We start from the raw sequence: 24,339 nt of genomic DNA, 5'->3' as shown, positions 1-24,339 counted from the left end.
GGATCAGCACTGAGGAACCCTGACATGGTCTTGGTGCTGGAGAATGGCTTTCAGGAAAGCCAAAACAGCACCAGAAAGCAGCCAAGGGTTTGTTTGGGTTCATCAGCGCTGAATTCCAACATAAATACGTGTCCTTCCTAGTTAACTCTAGAGAAAAATGAGGCTCAGATGGAAGGAGAGCCAGAAATCCTGTTTCCACTGGAAGTGTTTTATTTGTATTTTATCCTGCTGGCTAACCCAGGCAGCAGGAGGGTTTCAGGACGGATGAAACACGATTACTTTATAATTATCCTTTGTTACTTCGCAAAGTACACGGTTCTGCACTTCCCTCCCTGCCCAGGGAAATCATGTTAACACAATTAGAGCAAGAGCCCTGCTTTAAAACACGGCTGCTCGGACGTTGCTAACACGGCTCCAATTCTCAGCACAGACAGCCTGCAGAGCCATCCTGCTCCATAAATCAGCAGGAGTTCTGTCACCGAGTCCCTCTGAAGGGAAGGGACACTCTCTAGGAGGAACATTCACCGTATATCATCATCCTGTGCTAGTGCTGCTGGCACGAGATGCTGCAGGATTTCTCCATCTCTTGCCTTTAATATTCTTTGCAGCCTTATTCTTGCAATATCTAAGAGAGGAAATCTAACAACAGCTCTAGGGCCACGCAAGGCAAGTGTTGGAGGCCAGATTAGAACTAATGAGCTCCTGGCTCCCACTCAATCCCAGCCTTCAGAACAATTAGCTCAAATAAACCCAGGAACCGTTTTCTGCTCCGCTGTCGTCTGCCCGTCCTCCCCGCTAACTCCTGAGCTGGAAAACTTCAATTGGGTTTGACAGAGGGGAGAGGTCACAGAGAAACCAAAGCTCAGTGCAAGCTGCCAGCATTGGGAGACCCCCAGAGTGCCCCACTGAGGGGGCCAGTGCAAGGTTCCTGCTGTTCCACTGAGGAACAGGCACCGCGGCCGGGATCGGTGCCTCTGGCTCGCCCAGCCAAGGGGGACACTGGGCAGGGACGGGTGACACAGAAGGAATCCCAAACACAAGGATGGGGAAGGTCCCCAGCTGCATGACAGCTCTAAGGACACGAGGGGGTTTCAGCACGCAGGGCTCCCATTCCTAGAAAGCTGCACTCCGTTACCTTTCGGCTCAGGGAAGAAGCCTCGCAAACACACCTCCCCTTCCCAAACCTGCTGCACAGCTCTCCTCTGACTCCAGCACGCAGCAGACACTCACTCTCACAGGGGACCCTGCAGCTCTGCTGTCAGGATAAGGAGATGCAAAAGGGAAGCACGGAAGTCACTTCAGTTTAGTGCAACCTCTTGCTGTTACTCACGCTCCAGTGTCCTCCCAGGGAATGCTGGAGAGCCCAGGAGGAAAGAGTCCTGCTGCACATTACCCTGCTGGATTAGGGATTAAGCACTGTGTGCCCATTTCACAGAGGTGCCCACTGGCTCCACACGGTGCCACGATGGATCTGCCCTCAGGAACAGAACACAAAGTGTCCTGCTTTTAATTACCAGAGGGTGCTCTGCCCCTTCAGCCAGGGTACAAATGAGTGCCATCCTGTCCCATAAAGAGGGGATGTTTATTTTCCAGTCCTCCAGCACAGTTCCCACTGTGCTCTGTCTCCTGCCATGCTCTGGGTCCATCATGCACAAAGCCCTCACATTATGTGTGGCTCACAGACACCACTGCCCACGACAGCTCCTCTGGAGCCCTTCCAAAATGTGTCAGATGATGAACTCGAGTGCCAGGGGACCCAGAGTAAAGACAGCAATCATGGCAGTGTGTGCTCCTCATGCCAAATCCACTCACAGCATCCACTGAAAAGTATTTTTCTGGAGAATATAAATGTAGTCTCTTCCTTGAGTTTAGAAATCAGAATGCTCCCAGCACCAAGATTTCCTCATCCCACCACGGGAGTGAATATTCCTTCCTGCCTTCTCCTTCTGACAGCTCCATGTCAGCTTTATATTCAGGTCAGTCTCTCATTCAGTACTAAGGTACATTTCCCTTTCTCCCCCTCAGCCTCCCCATCTAAAATCTGAATTGTTTTCAATACAGGAAAACATATTCAAAAACATCAAAATGATAAACAATCTATACAATAACAGAATCACAGAGTGAACCAAACATGATGGATTGAGCTCACATGGCAAAGCCTTGCATACAGAACCAAAGGAAAGAACACTTAGCACGAAAATCTTTCTCCCATTAAGGGGCAGATTTAATCATTGATTAGAAGTTAATCATGAGCCCACAAAAATTTTGGCTGGAAAGATGGAATCTTAATGCAGGTGACTGCTTTTTAGTAAATATTTGAAGACCTGGACGTGCACAGGCCCCAGACTGTCAGCAGAGCAGGGAGGTTACAGCAGGATGTTACCGACAGCTCACAGCCAGGCTCCATCCCCCTGCCCTAAACCTGGCTTCCAATCCACGCAACTTCAAGGAGCTGATGTGCATTTCCTGAAGGGATTCAGGAAGGTGCAGGTCCTTCAGCACAACACATCTGTGAGCATCCTAGAAACTCATCTCCCCACGCCCAGCACTCGCAGTCACTCATCACCCGCACGCCAACAACTCTGCAGTGCTGGAGCCGTGCGCTGGCTGTAAGAGGCAGTTCAGAAACCAGTCTAGCATCAAATTTAGCTGTTGTGGAACAAGTGCTTTCAGTGCTAGATTTGGGGAAGAGAAGAGCAAGTGTCTGCAAATTGCAGAGCACTCCCAAATTCCACAGTGCCCTCAGCTCGGGAGAGCTCTGAGGTACCACTGAGGCAAGCAGCTCTGCAGCGCTGATCACAGCACGCCAGGCATTTCCTGTGCTCATGCACTCTACCAACAGAACAAATACATTTTTAGTCAATTAACTGCATCCCCTACAGCTGAAACAGGCTCGAGGTCAGGTCTAAATTCTGTTTGCATGAATCCACCGGAGGCTACTGAAGCAAAAAACCCACTGCATGCACCATTTGTGGGATTTACACTACAGTACCCCTCGCACAGGTTCGGTAAATAAATGCATGAGGAGTGTGCAGCAAAGGAAAATTCCAGCAAGGCTGGAGCCAGCCAGTGCTTCAAACTGCACAGAAATTCTCTCTTGCAGAGGTATTTCTACCCCAGAGAAAGAATCACAATCAGATCACAGCACAGCTGACTGGTTTGAGATCATAATTCCACTCCATCATAGTAAATATTTTACTGAGAACTGGTTTCCTCACCCCCAGCAGCCTGAGCGAGTCTGTTGGAAGTCCCTGGGTTTCCATCTGATCTGCACACAGGATCAGGCATTTCCCACGTGCCCCATGAGGAAGATGTGCACGGGAGGTGCATTTCCAGCTGGAACTGTGCGTGGTGCTCCTCACGTACCGAAACCACGGACAGATTACTCGACTGGCCTGGAGTGCTGCTCAGCCCCAGATTACAGCAAGAAAAGGCATTTTCTCCAAATGGAAGAGTAGAAAGCTGCACAGTGCAGGCAAAGGGAGAAGTCTGACATCTTTGTCCTGCTGGCTGTGGAAAGGAGATGGTCAGAAATGACCAATAATGGATTCACAGCCCAGCTCGGCCTGAGAACTGCTGCGAGCCCTGCTTTTGACAAACTGGTGATCACAGCCCACCCCCAGTGCACCTGTGAGCTCCAGGAGAACACCCACACCCACACAGGTGTGCCAGAGGCAACCAGCACCAGAGCTGAGACTTTTCCTGGCAGGGGTCAGGGCTGTGGCACAAATTCAGGACAACCTGCAGCATTTCCCCAGCTCTGCCCCAAAAATGAGCACTTTTTTCATTGCAGTCACAACTGTCAAAAACACACAAAGGGAACTCAGCAACCAACACCAAGGGACTTCCCTGGTGCAGAAGCCGAGCTCCTGGTAACGTCCCTGTTTCTTGCTAATTACCTTTTAGTGATAAACTGTCAAGATATTTGTGCTTGAAAGACTGATCCACCTGCTGATGTGTGGAGTGACTGCAGGGTGACTGTGTACACCGGCTGTGGTGGCCTCCTTCCCCCCAGGGGGTGATTTCTGAGAGCAAACACATCTTCAGAGCTGTGTTAGAAGAGGACAGGCGACAGCCAGGTGAGGCAGGTACAGGTGGAGATGGGAGGAAAAGCCAGGATGAAGAGAACTGCACTGTGAAACAAGATTGCAGGTGTCAGACCCAGGGGTACAATCCCTGCCTGGATTTGACACATTCCCTTATTTAAAAGGGACAGAGGACACTGCCAGGTTCAGGCATGAGGCATTCCCACACCTCAGGCATGGAAACATGCCTTTTGCACCCAAAACAGAGGAGAAAAACTAGTAAATCTCTCTGACCACATTTTTCTCACACCCCATGGCTGAGCTAGAAGTATTTAATGATGAGCTTTCTGCTCTGGCTCGTTCCAGTGGTTGGCATTAGCAGGGTTGGTATTGATGCCATGATGATTTTTTGCCTTTTCTTTTATACCCCTGTTATACCTTTTTACAACTTCTGTATTCTTAGTGCTTTTTGCCTCCATTCTTGGCCTTGTTTGCTCAGCCAGGAGACTCAACATTTCAGAAGCTTCGTAGGTAGAGGATAGTGTGCCCCAGAGCCCAAGGTCCTCTCCAGAACACATTCTGTAAACCAAGAAAGAACCATCCAGGGGAAGGCTCCTTGGGGAGGGGGGCTCACTCGAGCCTCTCATTAGGGAATCTTTGATAGATCTGCTAATTAGTAACATCTATAATGACATATGCGATCTTTTGGGGGGCATTGTGGGGTGCATTTCAGTGCATTCGACCTGGACATAGTGCACCTAAGGATCCTTAAAATAAATACCAAGGTAAAACCCCTTTTTCCCTTCTAACCATGTTTGACTCTTGATTTTAAGACCAGGAAAAGGCATCAGTATAAAACCACTTCAAAGAAATGCTCTTCCCTCTCTCCCCACTGCTTCCCCCACCTATGAGATCTATGAGTCCAACGCAGCAGGAGTGCAGCAAGGAGCAGCCTGTTTGGCTCCATCCATCATCAGCAAAACTGTCAGCTCAGCTCCACCAGCAAAATCTTTATTACTGGTTACGATGCAGAAGGCAGGAACCACACGGTCTGATTTCCTCAGATCTGAGGCTGAGTTTGCAGAGGCAGCAGTTGGAGGGGAAATAATTTTGACTTTTCCCTGAGCCAATTTGATCTGGAAATTGTTGAGAGCAAATAAATATGGAATCCCACTGTGGCATTTCTGCAGTCACTCGCCAGCTACAACCACTTCTCTTTTTTTCCTGAGCATCAGTGATTTGTATTTGGCACTTGTAAAAAATCAGCTAATCCCCAAAGCCATGCCTGACTGATCAATTACACAACTAATACCTTTTCCAGAGGTCATCTTAAGAGATGAATAATCCCTCCCAAAATTTCCCAACCTGCGGCATGGGGAGATTTGCTATTTGGCTTTCTGCAGCTCTCCTGGAAAGGTCAGAGTGCCCCAGCCCTGGGCTGCCCACAGGAGCACACAGCAGTGTATCCCAGACCGTTCTCCAGGTGACCTTTAGCAGCAAAGGCTGTGCAATACAGGTGCTCTCTTTTTTACTTCTCGAGAAAACAACTGTTAACTGACCCCTGGACTTGTCTGTATGAGGCAAAGGTACCTGCACACACACATCAGCCCAGCTCTCTGCAGCATTTACTCTCTTAACAGACTCCCACGTGCCACCTCCAGCGGCTGAGCCCCCTCTCTTTCTCTCTGCACCACGAGGAAGTGGCACGCAAAGCAAGGAGCGAGGCAGATCCACTCCAGCCTGGCTCCTCACTCTGCAAAGAGCTCCAGTGCTCCTCACGCTCCACAGGGCTTTCCCAAACAGCAACAAAGTGGAAGAGGCCACAGGGCTTCACACTCTAATTTTCAAGCAGGAAAAGTCTAGCAGGGCTACGTGAGCTGACACCTTCCACACAGAACAGCCTCTTCTTTAGCTGAAGCACCAGGCAGCTCAGAGGCGGTGGGAAAGAATGGGCAGCAGCTCGGATTCCTGGCTGGAATTCCTCAGACTGAAGGGTCCTGTGGAAAACAGAAAGCTCCAACTCTCTAGGCTGGGCATCACCTCTGGGCATCTTTGATCACGCGCCAGTTTTTCCTCCTGGCCTTCATCTGGCAGGCAGATGGGGAAAAAAACACCAACAAATCCCATCCACATCCACCCTCCCCCTTACAGAGGTGCTGACCTGCGAGAATGGCCTGAGGGAAGGCAAAGAAAATAACAAAGCTTCCAGCACAAGGACAGTTTGGGACTCGTTTTAGCAAGTTACAGGACTTAAAGCTCTGGAGGAAGGAGAGAAAAGCCACTTGCAGCTACTGCACACACCTCAGAACAGCCAGCAAAGCCACCCCCTGCCCTGCTGGCATCTCACATCATGTGAGCAATATTTGCTAATCCAAAGGCTGTATCATCACTTCTTCCTTGCAATTATTTTTTTTCCCTCCATCTGCTTCTTTTTACACAGCATTTGTCTTCCAACCTTCCTGGTTTGTCTTCCTCTTGTCTTTTTGATTAACAAAAAAAAAGACACACCTTATCTCTTCCCAGGCTGCACCACCCTCCCTTGTTCGGCGTGTTCAGCCTCATATCTCGCACCATATTTGTTTCTCTCTCTCTGAATAAACAGAAGTGTAGGCACTTTTAAGAAATAAGGGCTCTGTTTGAAGAGTAATTAGCTGTCAGCATAAAACTAATATTTATGGATTCTCATCCCTGAAAACTCTAACTCTGCTACCCAGCACTGATTATGGCTGTTAGAAACAGATGGGGCTGAATCCATACAGCTTGAAATAATGCTATATTTAAAAAATAATTAACTCCAAATGAAGGACTGAATGCCACTCGCTTCCCCTAAATTTGATTTTTTCCATTTGATTAGTTTGCACAGAGTGGAAGCTGGCTTATATTCCCGGGTATGTCGTGCTGCCTGACACACCTTGGAGGTGGGAATCTGCAGAGATCCAGGCACACGTGAGGGCCGGGTGCTGGAATATTCCAAACACCCTGCAGCAGGAAAGGATGGCTCAATCCCACCTGGGATCATAAAGAAACCCCGCACCCCTGGGTGCGTTGTGCCTGGTCGCCTGGCAGAGGAGTTGGAATTTCACCAGAGGTGCAGCCTTTGTTTTAGTGCCGGACAAAGATAGCGGGAGGGGAGCTTTAAAAACTGTTTTTCAGAGGCAGGTTGGAGAGGATGAAAGCCCTCGGTGCGTTATTCTCTGACTTGATTCTCTCTTCAACCCAGGGCAGCACCGTCGCTGGATGCCTGCACCTCTGCGAGAGCACAGACCCAGGAAATTTATACTCTGCTTAATTAAATCTGTGCTTTTTACTTATTGGCACCTCTTCCGAGAGCAAAATTCCCTCCAAGTTGGTTATCCATCATGGCAAAGGATCCGACAGCCACAATCGAATCCCACACAAACCTGGTTAACTGGGTCACAGCCTGCTCCGTGATGTCTGTGAGGCTGCCAGGCTTTTATGCACGATCTGGAGGCACGGGGCCAAACCCCCCGAGCCCTGACACCCCCAGAGCCCCCCCAACGAGGCTACCCCGCCTCAGCGGGGTCAGGGCCAGGGCAGCTCCCGGGAGTGGGTGACAATTCCAGTGCCAGTCCCACAGGGATCTACAGGGACAGAGCCTCCCGTTCCTCCCCGACTCCTCTGCGGGCACGTCCCATCCCTCCGTCCCTGTGGACCAGCCAAGTTCTGTCACCTCCCAGTTTCTGTGCGACTCCCCCAAGAGATGGAGCCTCTTGCACAACCAGAAACATCTCCCACCAAGTGAGTTTTTTCCCCCTATAACCCTTTTCCCCTCCTAATAACCAAGCTGACGTTTAAATTTCCCTAATTTCAGTCACACCCCACCAGCCAGCCCCAACGTCTCCTCTCTGGTGCGTGGAGGTGTGTGCTCAGTGACAGGGACACTCCCTTGGAAAGGGACACCCCAATTCCTGCCACCTTCCCTGGGAAAAGGAGGGAGAAGGGGACACGGGCAGCTTGTGTGAGAAATGGGGGCAAGGTGAAGGGTGGGTGAGGAGAGTGGGGGCAGTGAGGTGGAGACATGGCTGTGAAGGGGGCAAGGACTGACTGAGGAGGGACCTGGGCACGATGGCTGACTCGGGGGGACATGGCTGTGAGGGGCAGTGACAGCTGATTGAGGGGGAACACAGATGTGAGGGCTGAGGTGGACATGGCCCCGAAAACTGAGGGCACGGGTTGCCTGAGTGCGATGCGGCTGTGAGGGGAGGCAAGGACTGACTGAGGGGTGATGGGGCTGTGAGGCGAGGTGAAAGCTGACCGAGGGGGGATGTGAGCACTGAGGTGAGGCGAGGACTGCCCGAGGGGGCCACGGAGGGAGGCGAGGGAGCACTGAGCGGGCACACGGCCGTGAGCGCTGCCGGCGCGGTGCGAGCGCTCCTCACCCACCTCTTTGATCTTCATCCTGCGGGCGCGGGTCTCGGGGTCCTCTCCCGGCCGCCCGCCCCGCACCGGGTGCCGGAGGCTCCGGCGGAACCGCTCGTAGTCGAAGCGGAACGGGGCCCGCGTCTCCCGGGCCGGGGGCGCGGCGCTGGCGGGCTGGGCTCGGCTCTCGCCGCCCTGCACCTGCTGCCGGGAGCCGGGCGCGGTGCGGGCCGGCGGCCCGGCCATGCGGGCGGCCGTGCGGAGCTTCTCCCGCAGGCGGCGCGGGGCGGCGGGGCTGGCGTGGCGGGGCTCGGCGGCCGCGGGGGGGCTGCGGGGCAGGTCGGTGTCGCGGGTGGAGGAGGAGGAGGCTGAGGACGAGGAGGCGGAGGATGAAGAGGAGGCGGAGGCGGTGGCCCGGCGGGGTAGGAAGAGGCGCTTGAAACGGGAGGAATCGGGCAGGAGGAAGAGGGCCCCGAAGCAGAGCGTGAGCAGGCCCGAGAGGAAGAGCAGGAACAGGAACTTCTGCGGCAGCCGCAGCCCCAGCGCCGCCGGCCAGCCCGGCATGCCCGGCAGCTTCCGCAGCACCACCATGGGGCACCGGATCGCGGCCGCCGGGCGGGACCCGCCGCCACGCCGGGGGCTGCCGCTGGCTCCTGCGGCGAAAGGCTCACGGGGGCCCGCCCTGAGCACCACCGGCCGCCTTCACCGGGGACCGCACGTGGGTGGCTCCGGGCCGGGCGGAGCGGCGGTTCAGCGTCCCCCCTGCCGGCATGAAGGCGGCGGCGAGCGCATCCCGCCAGGGCCGGACGGCGAGCGGCGGCGCGGGGCTGGGCTGGGCTGGGCTGGGCTGGGCTGGGCTGCGAGCGGCGGCGGTCCCGGTGCGGGCTCCCGGCCGGACGGTGCTCCGGCACTGGCTCAGGCAGCGGCGCCGGGGCGGTGCGAGCCCGTCTCTCTAGGCGGCGGTGGGTTCATGCTGCAGCATTTCTGCGGGGTGGGGGGAGACAAGAGCGCGGTCATTCAACACCGCCAAAGATGCGGCCGGCGAGACAAGCCTTTGTCCCCGGCCGGTCCCCCACCCTCCAGCGGCACTAGTTCGGTTCCCTCTGTCCGGACTTGGCATCAGCTCTCCGGTCTGCGAGCAGCTCCCAGCTCTGCACCATCTCCCCTCCAGCGCCGGGATGCCGGGCTCTGCTGGCGGGGCAGTCCGGGGGACAAGAGGGAGAACCCCGGGAGGGACAAGGTGCTCTGGGACACCCCGGGAGAGGCAGGGTGCCCTGGGACAGCGCAGGCAGGCAGGGACGGGGCTGCTCCGCTCCTCTGCCAGGAGCTGCCTTCGCCAGCGCAGGGCTGGGGACGATGGGGCTGCAAACCAGCCATGCGGAAAGCTCGGCTCGGGCTGAGCTTCTTGAGGAAAAAAACAGTAACAACAACAACAACAACAAAAATTTACGGGTTTTGGTTTTGCTAAATAGATCCCGGCAAATTTCTCCCAAATCTCTGTCTGGTAGAGTTATCTATACACCCCCCCCACACAAATCCTCTCCTTGTGGAAGAGACAGAGCTCTACTTTCAGACCCCGCAAGGCAGCAGGACACGGCTTGAAACCCTACGTGCGACCCCCAAATCGCCGCTTCTCCTGCGGGCAGGGACAGCGCTGCCCCCAAGCACCGTCACACCCGCTGGGGCGGACGCTCTCCTACCCCTAGCGCTGTTTACTCACCCCTCTGACAAATCCAAGCCTCTCTGGCTCCTACAGTGAGCAAAATCTTCTCAGTCCTGCCCGCTCATCCCAAAAGCGACAGCCCCTCGCTGCTGCCAGCGCTCCCGGGTGCCCGTTCAATTAGGAGAGGGAAGAGGCTGCGCTCTCCAGGGGACAGCTCCTCTCCTTGCCCATCCGAGCATGCAGGAGGGAAGCACCTAACTGCGCCCAGCTACTCGGGAGGCTCTGTTCTCGCCCGGCTCCGTGCCCGGCGCGGGGCCCGGCGCGGCAGCGCTGCCCGCTGCCCTCACGCGCAGCGCGGGAGCCCCGCCCGCCCCGCCGCTCACTGCGACAGCGCCCGGCCCCGCCCCCGCCGCGCCCCCCGCCACGCCCCCTCCCGCCAACGGTCACTCCGCGCCCGCGCCAGCCAATCAGCGCGCGCGGCTCCGCCGGCCCTCGCTCTCTATTGGCTGGTGCGTCTCCCCCGGCCTCTGCCATTGGCTGCTGCCCGCGCCAGGATAGCCGCGGGCCACGCCCCCTTGTTTACCACAGTTGCCCGGCTCGAGCTCGGAGAGCGGTGGCCCCGCCCCTTTCCTTCAGCCGCGGCTTCCCATTGGCTGCGAGGAACGCCCCGTCCGCGCTGCGATTGGCGGAGGGGGGGCGCCGCTACTTTAAAAAGGGGCTGCGGGCGCGGGGCGGCTCCAGAGGCTGTGAGGGCTCGACAGGTGTGGGTAGGGCTGGCGCCACCGTTCCCGAACCTCATGCCCCGTGAGGGATCTGAGGCACCGATTTACCCACAGATTCCCCCATGAAGGGCCCCGTACCCTGTGGGTTCCACGGCCCTGAGGGCACTGCCTCCCTGCCTGGCACGAGAAGGGGAGCAGGAGTCTCGGAGAGGGGCTGGAGACATCTTGGGAACCCCTTTTTTTTTTATACGAGCCCATGGTCCAAGTGCCGTGAAGCACATCTTAATCCCAAATCCTTAAATCCTCACCTTAACCTTCAACGTGTCACCAGGTAAATTTGAGTGACCCTGTGAGTTAGTACTGTACCAGAGGGGAAGACAGTGAACCAGAGTTTCCGCTCATAAATGTAGCAAAAAACGCACTCAAACCTGCAAAACTAGCAATGAAAGGTAAAAAAGGGGCATAACCCACAGCCAGAGGCATCTGAAACCCCTCAGGAATAACTGGATGGGTGGAGGGGGGCAGGATGAGGCTCCCAGGAAAGGGTGAACGAAGCCACCAGGGAACGGCTGTGACTAAACTTGGAAGAGCTAAAAGGGAACATTTTGTAGGCTGGAAAGGAGCTGGAGCTACGAGGGAAGAAATCATCTGCTGTTTGCGTCTGCCTGCGCTCAGTGTGTGCCTCCTGCACAATAACCGGCACCGCAGGGGACAAATACCTGAGCTGATGGCTGGGGCTGCCGGCAGCGTGCTGCAGGGCCCCACGCTCTCTGAGAATCAGAAACACAGCTAATATTGTCATTTTCCTGTGAAAAGTGCTTTAAGGCATATAAAGCAGGTGCCATGACAGGATTGTGCAGCTGCCCTTGACCCCAGGCTGGCGATCGTCCTACTTCACCTTCCCCTCATCTCCACAGCTGCTGCAGGTTTAGTCCAAATAAACCCCAAAAAACCGTGATGCTTTTTAGCTCCAGTGGCTGCCCGGCAGACCTTGAAGGTGGCCACCCTCCGAGGCGGATTTGCATCTCGATGATTTGGGGTTGAAATCGCTCTTTCCGCCGTGGTTCGCAGGCAGGGCCTGCTGAGCGTGAGGGAGAGGCGGGCACCATGGCCCGGGCACGGCGTGCTCTGCTCGGAGCAGCTGCTGGAGCCAGCCCGGCACAGCCGCTCTCCCTTCCTGCCCTGTGGCTGCACCACGAGGGAGAGCAGGGCAGGATGAGGCTGCTCCGTCCTGGCGGGTTGGCACCGGCGCTCCCGGGGCACGGCAGATGCTCCACAGGCTCCTCACGGCCCGCGGGAGCGGCTTGCGAAGGAGGGTTTGGCTCTGCTCGGGAGGAGGGGAGAACCCTGCGAGGCAGCTGCCAGTTCCATTATTTTGAGCAGGAATGGATTTTGGCAGGGCTTCTACCTCGGGCATCCCCCGGGGACCAGCACCAGCCAGAGACCATCTCACCGTGGGCTTCCCACCTGCCTTCTCCCCACACCTCACCTCGGACCGTACAGAAATAATCCTTCACCTTCCTTAAACCTCCTCTTCCCTGGGGAAACCTCACACAGCAGCCAGGCTGCATTTTGTCTCATCCTTATTTAAAAAAAAAACCCAAGCCAACCAAAGAAAAGCCCACCAAACCAAAACTCTCTGCTGTTCCAGTGGTGGTGGTCCCTTGATCTTCTTAGGGATGGCCCCAGGATGGGAAAGGTTGGATAGCTCCACTTCCTAAGAGGATTTGGGGGCATCAAGGAGGATAATAAACAAAAATCGACAGCAGAGAACAAACCAGAGGGATGATAAAATAGGCAGTTCTGAGCAAACCAAAGCCTCACTCCTCATTCCAGGCAGCGGCGGTGGAAAAGTTGGAGGCTTATCTTTTAATTAGGTTAAATTAGGAAATCTTTTTGTTTTGCTTTGTGTTTAGCATAACATTGTCTTGGAGGTAAAAGCTTGGAAATGGAAGGTTTTCTAGATTAGGTTAAATTAAGATATTATGCTTCTTAAAGAAGACAAAGCATTGTCTTCAAGGTAAATGTTTAATTACATTTTAAAAACAATTTTGTCTGTGCAATAATAAGACAGAGCCCAGCTCTGCCTGTGACTGCAGTTCCAGACGGAAGGCAAATAAATCGAGAAATTGGTGTTGAAGGAGTTAGGAGGCAGAGTGTAATTACTGGGGAAATGGGGGTCCTGCTGCATTATGATTCTTGTTTTTTAGCAGCTCTGGAAGAAATAATTTAGAGAAAATTACTTTTTTTTTTTTTTAATGGGCGTAAGAAAAATAGAATTTAATATCCACCTTTCTGTGAGGAAGCAAACTACAGAGTGATAGATGACACTCAGGGCAAAGGAGCTTGGCCCGATTATTGCACTCGAGCCTCCAGACTATCTTGCAAAGAGCCTCGATGTTTATTCCTCTCTCAGAGCAGAAAACACTCCTGGTTCTGGCTGCGGGAGCAGCCAGGATGAATCCCAGTGCTGGAATAGCACTCCAGAAACCCTCTTTGGCTCCCAGAATGGCTCCAGACGGGGATTTTTGGGCATCGCAGCCACGAAAGGATGGAGCAGGCAGATGGGAGAGAGGCTCTGTGGCAGTGGCAGCAGGGGCAGAGCCAACACAGCCTGGGGATGGGGAGGGAAGGAAGGGGAAGGGGAAGAGGGGGAGAGGGGAAAGGAGAGGCCAGAGGAAGGAAGGAAAAGGGAAAAGAAGGGAGTCAATGAAAGAAATGAAAGAGAGGGAAAGGAAAAGAAGGAAAGGAAAGGAGTGAAAAGGAAGAACGAAAAGGAAAGGAAAAGAAAATCAACCCAACAACCCAGCCTTGTTCCCCTGTAGTGGAAAGGGATCGTACATCTGAGCGCATCCCTACAACAGGGCAGCCCCAGCGTGTAAACCAGACACCTAAACCCTGCTGATAGCTACTACAAAGCGCAGGCGGTGACAGCAAACCCTGCTGGAGTTGCCAGCCGTGGAAGCGAAGGGATCCTTCCCCTCCCGGGGAACAAGCACGGGGCTGACAGAACAAGGAGCCGTCTCCCAGCATTTCTGACACTCCACAGGGCCGTGCAGCCCAGTTTGGGGCTCAGCTCTCCGCAGCCTGATCTCAGCATCCCGCTGGCACAGCGGCTCCCGCTGCTCCCACCCGGCTCTGCCTCACCCGCGGTCCAGCCGGGAATGTCTGGGGAAGGACAGAGCTTCCAAAGCCGCTGTTCCTCCCCCGAAAGCGGCACGGGCTGGTGTTATTAATTGTGTCAGGCCCACTGCAGCTGCCCCTGGTTTATCTGCTTGGGATCAGATAAGGGGAAGCCCAGACACTGAAACCTGGCCGAGGCATTCTGCAAACAACAGCCCGGAGCTTCTCCGAGCAGGGCGCATCTCCACTGCGGGCAGAATGAGCAAAACAATCCCTGATGGCCTGTAATGACTCTGGACAGGAGAAATCTGTGTGGTATCGATTATTTTAAGGCTTTAGAAATACGAGCAGAGGACAGGAGGCTGCGGAGAAGGCTGGGTAATTAAGGCAGCTCGTTATCTGCTCCCTGAACGTGCGTTGCAGGGGTGCTGAGTGCTGCTGCCTCGAGTTACTCCAGGAGCTGGGAGTGAGGGGCAGGACTGCTTGTCAGATTAAACCACGTTCTGAGGGATTACCGGCGTTGTTTGGGCAGGAATTACTCTAACTAAACACCTGAAAGGCTGAATTGTAATGGTAATCCAACCACAGCAGTGTCACCTGTGCGGGGTGGCTGGAGAACCCAGAGGAATTCAGCTGACACAGCCTGGGGCGCCGACCCGCACAAGGTGGGGGAAAACTGATGAATAAAGTGGGAAAGGAAGGCAGGAGAAGGATAAAGGCGTGGAAAGATGTTCTTTGGAGCAGCCTTTCTCCTCCTCCTTCAAATGACCCCCTCAGCACCTCCTGACCATCCTGTGCTGCCAAGGAGGACCCTTGCAGGCTGAAGTTACAGAAGTGGATAAACTGGAAGTGGGGCTTGCCCTGATTTCATTCAGAGAATTTTAGCGAGCTAAACCTGCAAAAAAGGGGTTCCTCAGCCCCCTCTCTGCCAGTCAGGAGTGAATGGCCAGGGCAGAGAAAGCAGCTGCCTCACCTGGAGCTGCAGAAATGCTACAGCCACATTCGGGCCACAGAAAATGGGATAATTAGCCCCAAAAAGCTCTGAATTCAGGGGCATCATCACACGCTGATCTGCAGGTCTGGCTGCTTTGCTGTTAACTCCACGTTCTTCTCTACGTAGAAGATATTAATTATCTGAGTTAAGAGTCACACTTAGGGATGCACAGAAGCCTTGCTGAGAATTCCAACGGTTCTCTGCAGGCAGGAGGGAGACATTTGCACAACGTAAAGCCCATCACCTCAGCCAGACTCGTGTTCTATCCCAGAAGAGGGGGGAAAAAACCCATTCACATCTGAGATAACAACCTGTTCTGAGTCCCTCACACCGGAATTGTGTAGGAATGAGCTCTCACAGGAGGAGGAATCTTGCTTAATTATGGTACAGGCCTACATCTCAGCAATCCTGCCTCCTGTGTGCCAGGGAAAATATCAAACACGCTGAAAAATAGTACAAAGGCAGAAACACAACATAAGGTGCATGGAGGAGAGAGCAGGAACATTTCAATTTATTACTTTCCTGTAACACCAGGTGACTAATGGAGCAGGCTGCAGCTTTTCCCCCCTTTTTTTCATTAAAATCAGCATCATCAGAACGTCTGTGTTCCATTTTCCCCTGCTTAAATAAGGAGAGGGCCAGAGGAATGCCATGAGTTTGCTCTTGCGAATGTGGAGCAACAGCCTATTTTAGATGGCTTCAGAAATAAGATCCCAAGTGGGAAAGGTCTAAGAATAATTTTCAGCCAAAGACTTCACCTGCCAGGAAATGCAGCTCAGGCAAACCAGACCCGAAGGCAAATTAGGGAGGAACTTGGTGAAAGAGAAACAAACCCAGTCTTGGACAAACAGAGGAATTAAGAAAACCCAACGATCTTCAAGCAAACTTAAATATTTGGTTTGAGTCAAAGAAGCATCTGGAGTCAATCCAAAGTGGATTTGGCCCCGATGGCCCCTGGGAATGAGCCACCTGCTGTCTGTGGCAGGATTCTGTCTGGAGTTGTCTGAAGCTGGAAGATCTCCTCTCTTTTTCAGGTAAAATCTGGCTATTCAATGTTTCCTAAGAAGTCTGCAGACCCCTGAACTGTTTGGAAAGAACCCAGGAGGTGACAATGTCCTCAGACATCGATGGGGACCAAGCACAGCCCAGAAATGAGCCAGGGGACCCTGTTTGAGAAAACACAGGAATTTTCCAGCCACAGAAGGAGCCAACCAGAGCAATGTCATTGGAAACTGCTGGGCTTTGTAGAAGTCGTGAAGGACTGGTTTCGTTTTTAAGGAAAATAATCTCCCAAAGGTTGAATTTCAACTTATTTGATGACCACGTGCACAATCCATCTTCAATCCTGCATCCAGAGACCTCCTCACACTCCAGCAGCCATCCCTGTTCTCCTCCAAGGGCTAGGCTCAGTTTACTCCAAGGACGTTGAAACAAATGCACATTTCACAAAAAAACCCCTTCTTTCATCGTAAAAACACATTTGCAAGTGGACTTCAAGGCAAGCCAGAAAATAGGGACCAACATCTCCAAATGCTGGGGAGATGAATCCTCCTGTGGGAGCAGGGGAGGAGAAACCTTTCTGCTCATCCTATTCACTGTCCACAGACCAGAAGGCAAAAAGAAAAAGAATTCTTTCAGTTCTGCTCTGTGTTTTGGCCAAAGATGAAGCACAGCCATACATTGCCATGCCTCAGAGCTCCTCAGGAACAGCTCCTGCATTGTCCCCTCTGCCTGGGCTGTCCCCTCATCAATAATTGGGATTTCAGCAGGGCTGGGGCAGCTTTCAGCTCTGGTCGGGTCTGAAGAGGATCTTTCCCAACGCGGAGAGCTCCAGATGAGGATCAGTGTGTGAATTCTTCTGGACTAATAGATAAGTGCTACAATAATTTAGGATACATTTCCAGCTTGTGGTTAGCAGACCCCAGGGGTTAATTCACTGCTCTGTAGCAATCTGTTAAAAATACTGGGGGGAAAAACCCCAATTTCCTATAAACCATGTGGAGAGCTGCACAGAGGACATTTGTTTTTAGGAGACAAGTCAAAGACTAAACCCCACCAGTTTATGGACGTTGCAAAAACCCTTATCAAATCAGCTGTCAGAGGTTTGGGGTTTTTTCACCAAGAGATAACAGTATAAAACCCTTTTGGGTCAGATTAATCAGAGTTATTAGACTTAATGGCAAGTGATAACTCCATGAGCCACAGAGCTCCTCTGGCCATTTGTCCACAGAGAGGATAAGTTACTGCCCAACCCTGTTGACTTTAATTGGATTCTGACTCTGTGTAGGAAAGCCTTGATAAACTCCCTGGGTCAAACCTTCAGCCCCTCTCAACTGTTTCCTGTGCTCCTGAAGGGCTGCAGAGAGACCCTGAGCTGGCTGCAGAGTCCCTGCCCTGCACATGGTCACTGAGCAGCCTGTGCCATCCCAGAGCCAGCAAACAGATCCCTCTTGGAGGGAAAGGTGTTTCCCCCCTTCCCTTGGTGCCGAGCTCATTTCCCTTTAATGCCTTTGAACCGGGCTGCTATGAGCCAGGCCAAGAGAAATCAGAACACCTCAGAGCATTTGAATGGGATAACACAAATATTGCCATTATAGTGGAAAAAAGAAGCATTTCCAGAGAGCTAAAAGTCCTTTAAAATGGCAATGAAAATCCAGCTCCCAGCAGCATCCATTGGCCATCCTCAGGTGGCTTCTAAGGCTGGGCTGAAATCATCCCTCAGCTGTGCAGTGGCTCAGGGTGGAGCCCGTCAGGAGAATCTTCTGTGGAGATTTTTACACAGAGTGTTTTATTGGCACCTCTCAGGTGCCACCAGCCCCTTTCTGCAGTGAACCAGGTGATCCACTGGGAGAAATTCCTCCCGTGTTTTGCACAGATCCCTGGGAGGTGCAGCCCCTCCCCAGGGGCTGTCGAGGTGAGCAGAATTTAAACCACTTTCAAAGAGGTCAATAATGTGTAGAGAAGAAGGAAAGATAAGGTTAATGGGGCAGATATTCCAATAAATATATTTCTGTTCCCTGCAGAGAGGAGCCAAAGCTGTTGAAGCGCTTGGCTGTGCATTGCTTTGCCAAATTACAGAGTTACCCTTTTCTCTCTCCAGCCATTAACCAAACCAGGAAAACAGAGCTCCCGTGGAGCTCAGCCTTCCCAGAGTGGGAGTTCCTGTGTCCCACCACTGGAACCCAGGCCAGGAGCAGGAGTTAGGATTTTAAATGATCGCGGGAAGGCGGCAGCTAAAGCTGTGACAGAAGATGAACGCGCACTTTGCAGATGTGCTGCTGTCACAGGCCTATTCTGCAGGTTATTTTTTCCCCATGAAAGGCAGGACTGTTGCTCTGTTTTAGAAATGAGCTTTTCCCTGGGTGCCCATATCCCTCTTCAAGGCCAAACCCCCTTCAGCTGTGCACTGCACCAACTCCCTGGCAAACACTGAAATAAGGAGAGGGTTCTCTGCAGCCCAAAATAACTTTTCAGTCACCTTGAGGGTGAAGTTCATCTGTGCCGACCTGCAAAACAGGTCACTCCCAAGCTGGCTGGGATGAATCACTGTCTGCACTATATTTAACCGGAGCCTGGAGAGGTCTGCACCGAATTGTTGTCATTTTGCCAGTCTGATGTCCCGTGTTCCTCGTGGCATCCGCAAGCAGAACACGTCCTGTGGCACAGACACGGCACCAGCGCTGGGCAGGGCTCGGCAGTCCCCTGACTGAGGGCTTTTCTCTTCCAGTATCACCCAGGACCTGATGAGGGCTCTTTACTGGTGGCACTGTGCCAGCACAGCCCCTGCTGCTGGTGGGAGAGGGAGGTTTCACCCTCCAGGTCCATTCAGAAACGCCCTCAGTGTCCTCTCAATTTTTCCTGGGTCGGTAGAAAATGAAACAATTTTATGCTGCTGGTGTGAAGCAGGGAAATGTTTTTCCTTCCTGGTGTCTCCGTGTGGTCCCAGCTCAGACTCATCATTCCACATTATCCAAGAGATCCCTTGAAATGACAAATCTCCTACAGGCACCCACAGAACCACTTCTATTTCATCTTTCCTTTTCCTCCTTTAAAACCGCACGCAGAGCAATGCTTAATCCATGTGGAAAAAACAAAAATATCTTCCCTGGATCCTCACCCAGCCTGAGCAGATCCTCCTCAGGGACCCCAACAGCTCCTGTCCGGGTCGGTGCCTTGTCCCTGTCCCCACCCCATGTGTGGGCGAGCAGTGAGCTCACACCAGTGCCCAAAGAAGGGGAGAGGAGGTGTTCGTGCCGGTCTCTGAGGGGCTGCTCCAGCCACGCAGGCTGCATGCAGATGGGAAAGGCTCTGGCCAGGCTGGAACACAGAGAATGGGAGCTGGGGAAAACAACAATTACGGGATTATAAAAATACCTGCCGGGTATCAGGAATGCGAGGGAGGGAAGGATTGAGGAGTCTTGGGGGAAGGGACAGGTAGGGAAATTAACGTCTCATGGCTGTGTCCTCCTGTACTGGCTTTGGGAAGGGAAAAAAACCCTCAAAATTTCTTGGTAAGACCTGTGGGATACATGGTCCAGCCTGGGTCACTGCAATGCCAACTCTCCACTGGTGATTTTCCCCCAGGTGTTGGGTCTGTTGGAGGCCAGAGACGCTTGGGACAGGCTGATGTCCCTTGGAGCACAAGGAATGCTGTGCAGGACATGGGGAGGGAGGCTGGAATTGCTCATTTTTAGCTGCCTGGGAGGGAGGAGCGATGTCACCTCTGCAGATCTGAGGTTGTTGCTTTGTGTCTGCTTCCATTTGTCAGCCGTCCCAGCCATCACCCTGGCACAGGCTACTGAGTGACCCTCAGGGACAGCCCTGGGCCGTGTGACAGACAGGAGGGAGGATTTGGGACTCCTCCTCTGTGGGATGGACACGGAACTGCAGCACCCAGGAGCATCCCAAACCCTGGGAGAAGCCTGCAGAGCCCAGGGAAGGCTGTGAGTGCACGGCCCAAGGCAAACCCAGCTCAGCCTTTAATGCCTGGCTGACGGGCTGCTTCCAAAGCTTTCCCCCAAACTTGCTCAGGGCTCTTTGCACTTCATCCTAGAACACCCCGGTGCTGGCTCTGAGCTCTGAGAGATAAAAGAGGAGGAACTTAAGCTCTCAGACATCCTTTTGCTGAGAGTCCTAGAGACAGCAGGAAAACCCAGGGGCTGATGATCACATGGCTGATGGCACTCGGGTCACAAGGAAGGGGCTTTCCTCTCGAGGCAGCTGCCACCTCCTCGCTCTTTAGAAGGAGTTTGGCACCTGCTGGATCAAACTTTGTTAGGAGGAGAGGGAATATGGGGCTGTGCCAGGGCTGGAGAGGCCTTTCAGAGAGAGGAAATTATTTTTAAAAAACAAGTTTGAAAAGCTGTGTGTGGCTTTCAAGAGCCCTGATAGTTCAGGTGGCAGCCTGGAGCTCGGCACAGGTTCTGAGCCGTGTCCGTGCAGCCAGAGCAGGCACTGAGAATGGTTCCCCCCGTTACTGATTCTCACACACAGCCAGGAGCTCCCCTGCAGATAATGTGTTGTGTTATCACTCCAGCACGTCCCTGAGATAGCCCAAATCAGATAAAGCCCGAGCTCATCAGGGCAGGCAGCTTTAAAGGAGCCTTTGTCACTCCCTGCTCGCTCGGAGCTGCGGCAGGAGGCACGGGGCAGGTTGGGATGCTCAGCCCGGACATTTCCCAGCTCCTGGCCCAGCGTGTGGCTCATCCTGAGGCTCTGAGGGAGGTTAATCACTCGGAAGAGACGGATTCAATGACATTTCACTGAGGCCGGCAGGGCCAGCACCGGAGGAGCAGTGACAACCCAAGGGCAGGGACACCCCTGCCTCCCTGCGGGTTACAATGAGGGCACCGCAGCGGGGCTGAGAGCGGGGTCACACCGGCGGCAGAGGCGGCGTGGGGACACACACAGCACCCCTGGGGCTGGTCAGCCTGCTCCCTGCCCTCAGCAGCCCCGTCCCAGACTCTCCTCCACCGCCAGGGCTGCCGTGAGCCCGGGCTCGCTGCGGAGCGCAGGGCTCGGTGCCCAGGGCCAGCCCCGCGCTGGCACCACGCGGCTCCGGCAGCCGCAGGCAGCTCTCCCCGGGGCTCTCGGGCACTCAGCCGGAGCCCAGACCTCTCCTCTGAGCAAACAACTGAGCTTTAGACTTGTCTGCAGCTCTCTGAGCTGCTGTGTCAGGTGGGAGAGGAAGGGATGCAGTTTGGGGCTCGGCACTAGTGCACCTCCTCGTGCAATGGGGGTAACGAGACAGGGAACGCCCGGGACTGCAAGCAGCAGCTCCAGCCTGGGCTGCTCCGTCTCATCCCCACCTCAGAGCCCACGCTCTCGTCCTGAGGACGCGAAAAGCAGAACTGGAGAGGCTCAAAGCGTCAGGGGCAGGGGGAAGCAGCGGTGATGCACAGCCGGTGTGGCAGCCGAGCCTCTCCTGTCAGGGCTGGGAAATGCCTCGTGTGTTCCTACCTGTCTGCAGCCCTTGAATAACTGCACCGGGAGCTTTCCCACTTCTCCCATCGCATTCCACAGACGTGAGTCAGGCCAGCTCGAAATATAAACGGGAGACCACAGAGGAGCAGGTGACCCAGATTCTGACAGACCTTCCCCAATTTAATCTTGATATACACCAGCAGCCGCTGGCTGGATCACGATGCTTTAACCAGCATGAAAAACAAGTCCAGCCTCTCATGTCCCCTAAAAGCAAAGCTCCTGCCTGCCCAGCACTGGCTCTTTTCACACACAACCACATTTTGCCGACCCACTGCCCCCCAAACTCTCATGGACCCATCAAACCTCAAACACAAATGTGGGGGATCAAATCTGGCCCCATATAAGAAGCAAATCGCCAGCAGAGCAGCACAGCCCCATACCACAGTGACAAATCCTCTCCAGAGCCTGTGGCCGTGGCTTTGGGATTTATTTGGTTCCTCTGAGAGGTGAGGAGGTGGACTTGGGGAAACTGTGAGTCAAAGGGCTCCAGCTGTGGAGGGGGAAGCCTGACCTGATGCCGAACAGCTGGGAGGGAGCTGAGCCTGGGCAGTGATGCTCCAGCTCCGTGCCTGGCTCTGCAGGCCAGGGCTGTGGATTTCTGGGTGAGCCATGCTCAACAGCCAGTAAATATTCCTGACTCCAGCTGGACCACAGCTGCAGGAAAGCTCTGCCAGAGTCAGCTGGATCATCCTCTGGCTCGTGCACCAACCACGAAATTACAGGTTCCTGTTTCAGGCTCTTCATTAAAAGGTGATTTCACGGGAGCTGTGGAGAGGGTGATTTTCAAACCTGAGCCGGATCTGCCGGTCCAGCAGATTTTTTGCATCATTCTCAACCCTCTTCAACCACCCACCTTCTGTGCTGACTGTTTTTAACTCCCATGTGAAACCAAGTTGATCTGAAAGTCGCTGATGGAAGATGCACCTGGCTCCTGTCACTGCCTCTGCTGCTGTCACCCTGATAACCCCGTGCCCAAAACCTGCAGCCCTCCCCTTTTCCACGGACAGGGAGCCACCTCCACCCTTCCTTACAAACCGACCAAATCACCCAAGGAATTCTGACACACTTCCCCGGTTTTTAACGTTTCCCTTTGGGCTGGGTGAGCCACAGCCACTTCTCTGCACATCAGCTCTTGTTGGACAGAGGTTAAGTGAGCAGGAATATCCCGTATTTTTAAAGGCTGCCTCTTTCCCCTGTGATTTGCACGGTCTCTGCAAACAGATCTGCGTGAACTGCAGACCCGCAGGATGCGATGACCACGGGGCAGTGGGGATCAAAGGACATTAAAGGCGAATCCCTGCTGCTCCTGACCACGATAAGATCTGGCTGGACTCAGGATCCTGTTACTGCACACGAGGACATTGATCAAAGCTTTGTTCTTACCCTGAGCTGTCCAAGGGAGGCTGCAAACATGGCTCACTGTCATCGTTTCACTTACAATAACACATGAGCTCGGAGGAAGGCTCTCAGCTGCAGCTTTTTATATCTAAACTCTTCCTGGCTGAGCAATCTCAACCTACTATTGATCCAGATGACGCATTTGATTCCTATAATTGAGATTGGAATTAAAGAAAAAAAAAGCCTTTCTATTTCTTCCAGCGAGTTTGTTTCTCACGTTTGACAGCTCGGCGCGTGCATCACTCGGGCTTTTGCCGTGATTAAAGCGAAGGAATTTGTTTAAGGGTGGAAAGCTGTAACTGCCTCAGCCCAAAAGCCACAGATGGAGGGAGCAAAATACCTGGGTGTTCTCTCACCCATCGCCTTTGAAATGTCAAGCAGAAGTTGTTTTCTAGGGGATCATGGAATGGTTTGGGTGGGAAGGGACCTTAAACTCACCCCATTCCACCCCTGCCATGGGCAGGGACACCTTCCACTGTCCCAGGCTGCTCCAACCTGGCCTTGAACACTTCCAGGGATCCAGGGGCACCCACAGCTTCTCTGGGCACCCTGTGCCGGGGCCTGCCCACCCTCACAGGGAAGGAATTTCTCCCCAATATTTCATCTAATCCCACTTTCTTTGAGTTTTCATCCATTTCCCTTTGTCCTGTCAAGTAGAAAGAATAAAATAGAAATAAACCCATGGCCAGCTTGGAATCAAACAAGCACAGTTCCGATGCTGCAGGCTCAGTGATCTTCCCCTGCTGCCTTCCCCCTGTTCAAGAGAATTTCCAGCAGCTGAACTGCACAGAAATTCTCCAGTTTCACACGGAATAACCACTGATTCAGAGGAAAAAGTCTCTGATTCAAGAGCAAGCCTGGAGCCCCCCTCTCTGAGTAGCAAATTGAGCTGGCACTTACTCACTTTAGATCTTTCTGTAGGTATTGCATTGATGGAGAAAGTGCTGTGTATCCGCTTGTTTATTTGCAAAAAAAGGTTAAAAAAAAAAATTCTATTAAAATCTTGCACCTCTGGGACTGCCTTTGAAAGGCGTGTGATGTGACTCCAGGAGAGAAGTGATCAGCCTGCAATAATTTAGATGTTCCTGTTGCTATGGATACTTTCTTTAAGTGAAGCATACCATTATAATTTAAATTTCCAGTAACTCACAGAAAAAAAAAAGGACAGCACATTAAAAGTAATAAAAAATGCCAGAGACGCAACTGTTTTATTCCTTGCTGTCAGTTTTACTCGTGCTGTGACAGCGTTGGAGAAGTGATAGAATTGCCACGTCTGAGCAGATTTAGTACTTTTACACGTTTTATTCCATTAATTAGACCTGGGGCTCGTGGCTGTGATCGAGGCAGTGGCCGAGTGACAGGCTGGGAGCTGGGATGTCACACTGGGAGCTGGGATGTCACACTGGGAGCTGGGATGTCACACTGGGAGCTGGCAGGGAGGAGGACTCGGAGCTAAAACAAGCCCTGACAAGCAGCGAGTCCGGGGTTTGTTCCAGCAGCATCAGCGCAGGCAGATGGAAACACAAAGGTACAAGGCAAATAACTCCCTGC

At 53.4% G+C, this 24,339-nt stretch overlaps 1 protein-coding gene across 2 annotated transcripts in view; it reads right to left on the bottom strand.

Moving 5' to 3' along the window:
- MAN1C1 (mannosidase alpha class 1C member 1) overlaps positions 1 to 10,434 on the bottom strand; it is a 56,797-nt gene extending 46,363 nt beyond the window's left edge. For both annotated transcript variants that reach the window (XM_032132720.1, XM_032132721.1), the window contains exons 1-2: positions 10,126 to 10,434; positions 8,430 to 9,389 (exon numbers count right to left, since the gene is read on the bottom strand). In XM_032132720.1, the coding sequence (XP_031988611.1) occupies positions 8,430 to 8,996 (567 nt within the window). In that variant the 5' untranslated portion in view covers positions 8,997 to 9,389; positions 10,126 to 10,434. The remainder of the gene's footprint in view (positions 1 to 8,429; positions 9,390 to 10,125) is intronic.
- Positions 10,435 to 24,339: the final 13,905 nt, after the last annotated feature.

Source organism: Corvus moneduloides, chromosome 23 (genome assembly GCF_009650955.1).
Source record: "Corvus moneduloides isolate bCorMon1 chromosome 23, bCorMon1.pri, whole genome shotgun sequence".
NCBI lineage: Eukaryota > Metazoa > Chordata > Aves > Passeriformes > Corvidae > Corvus > Corvus moneduloides.
This window is presented reverse-complemented; position numbering and strand designations above follow the sequence as displayed.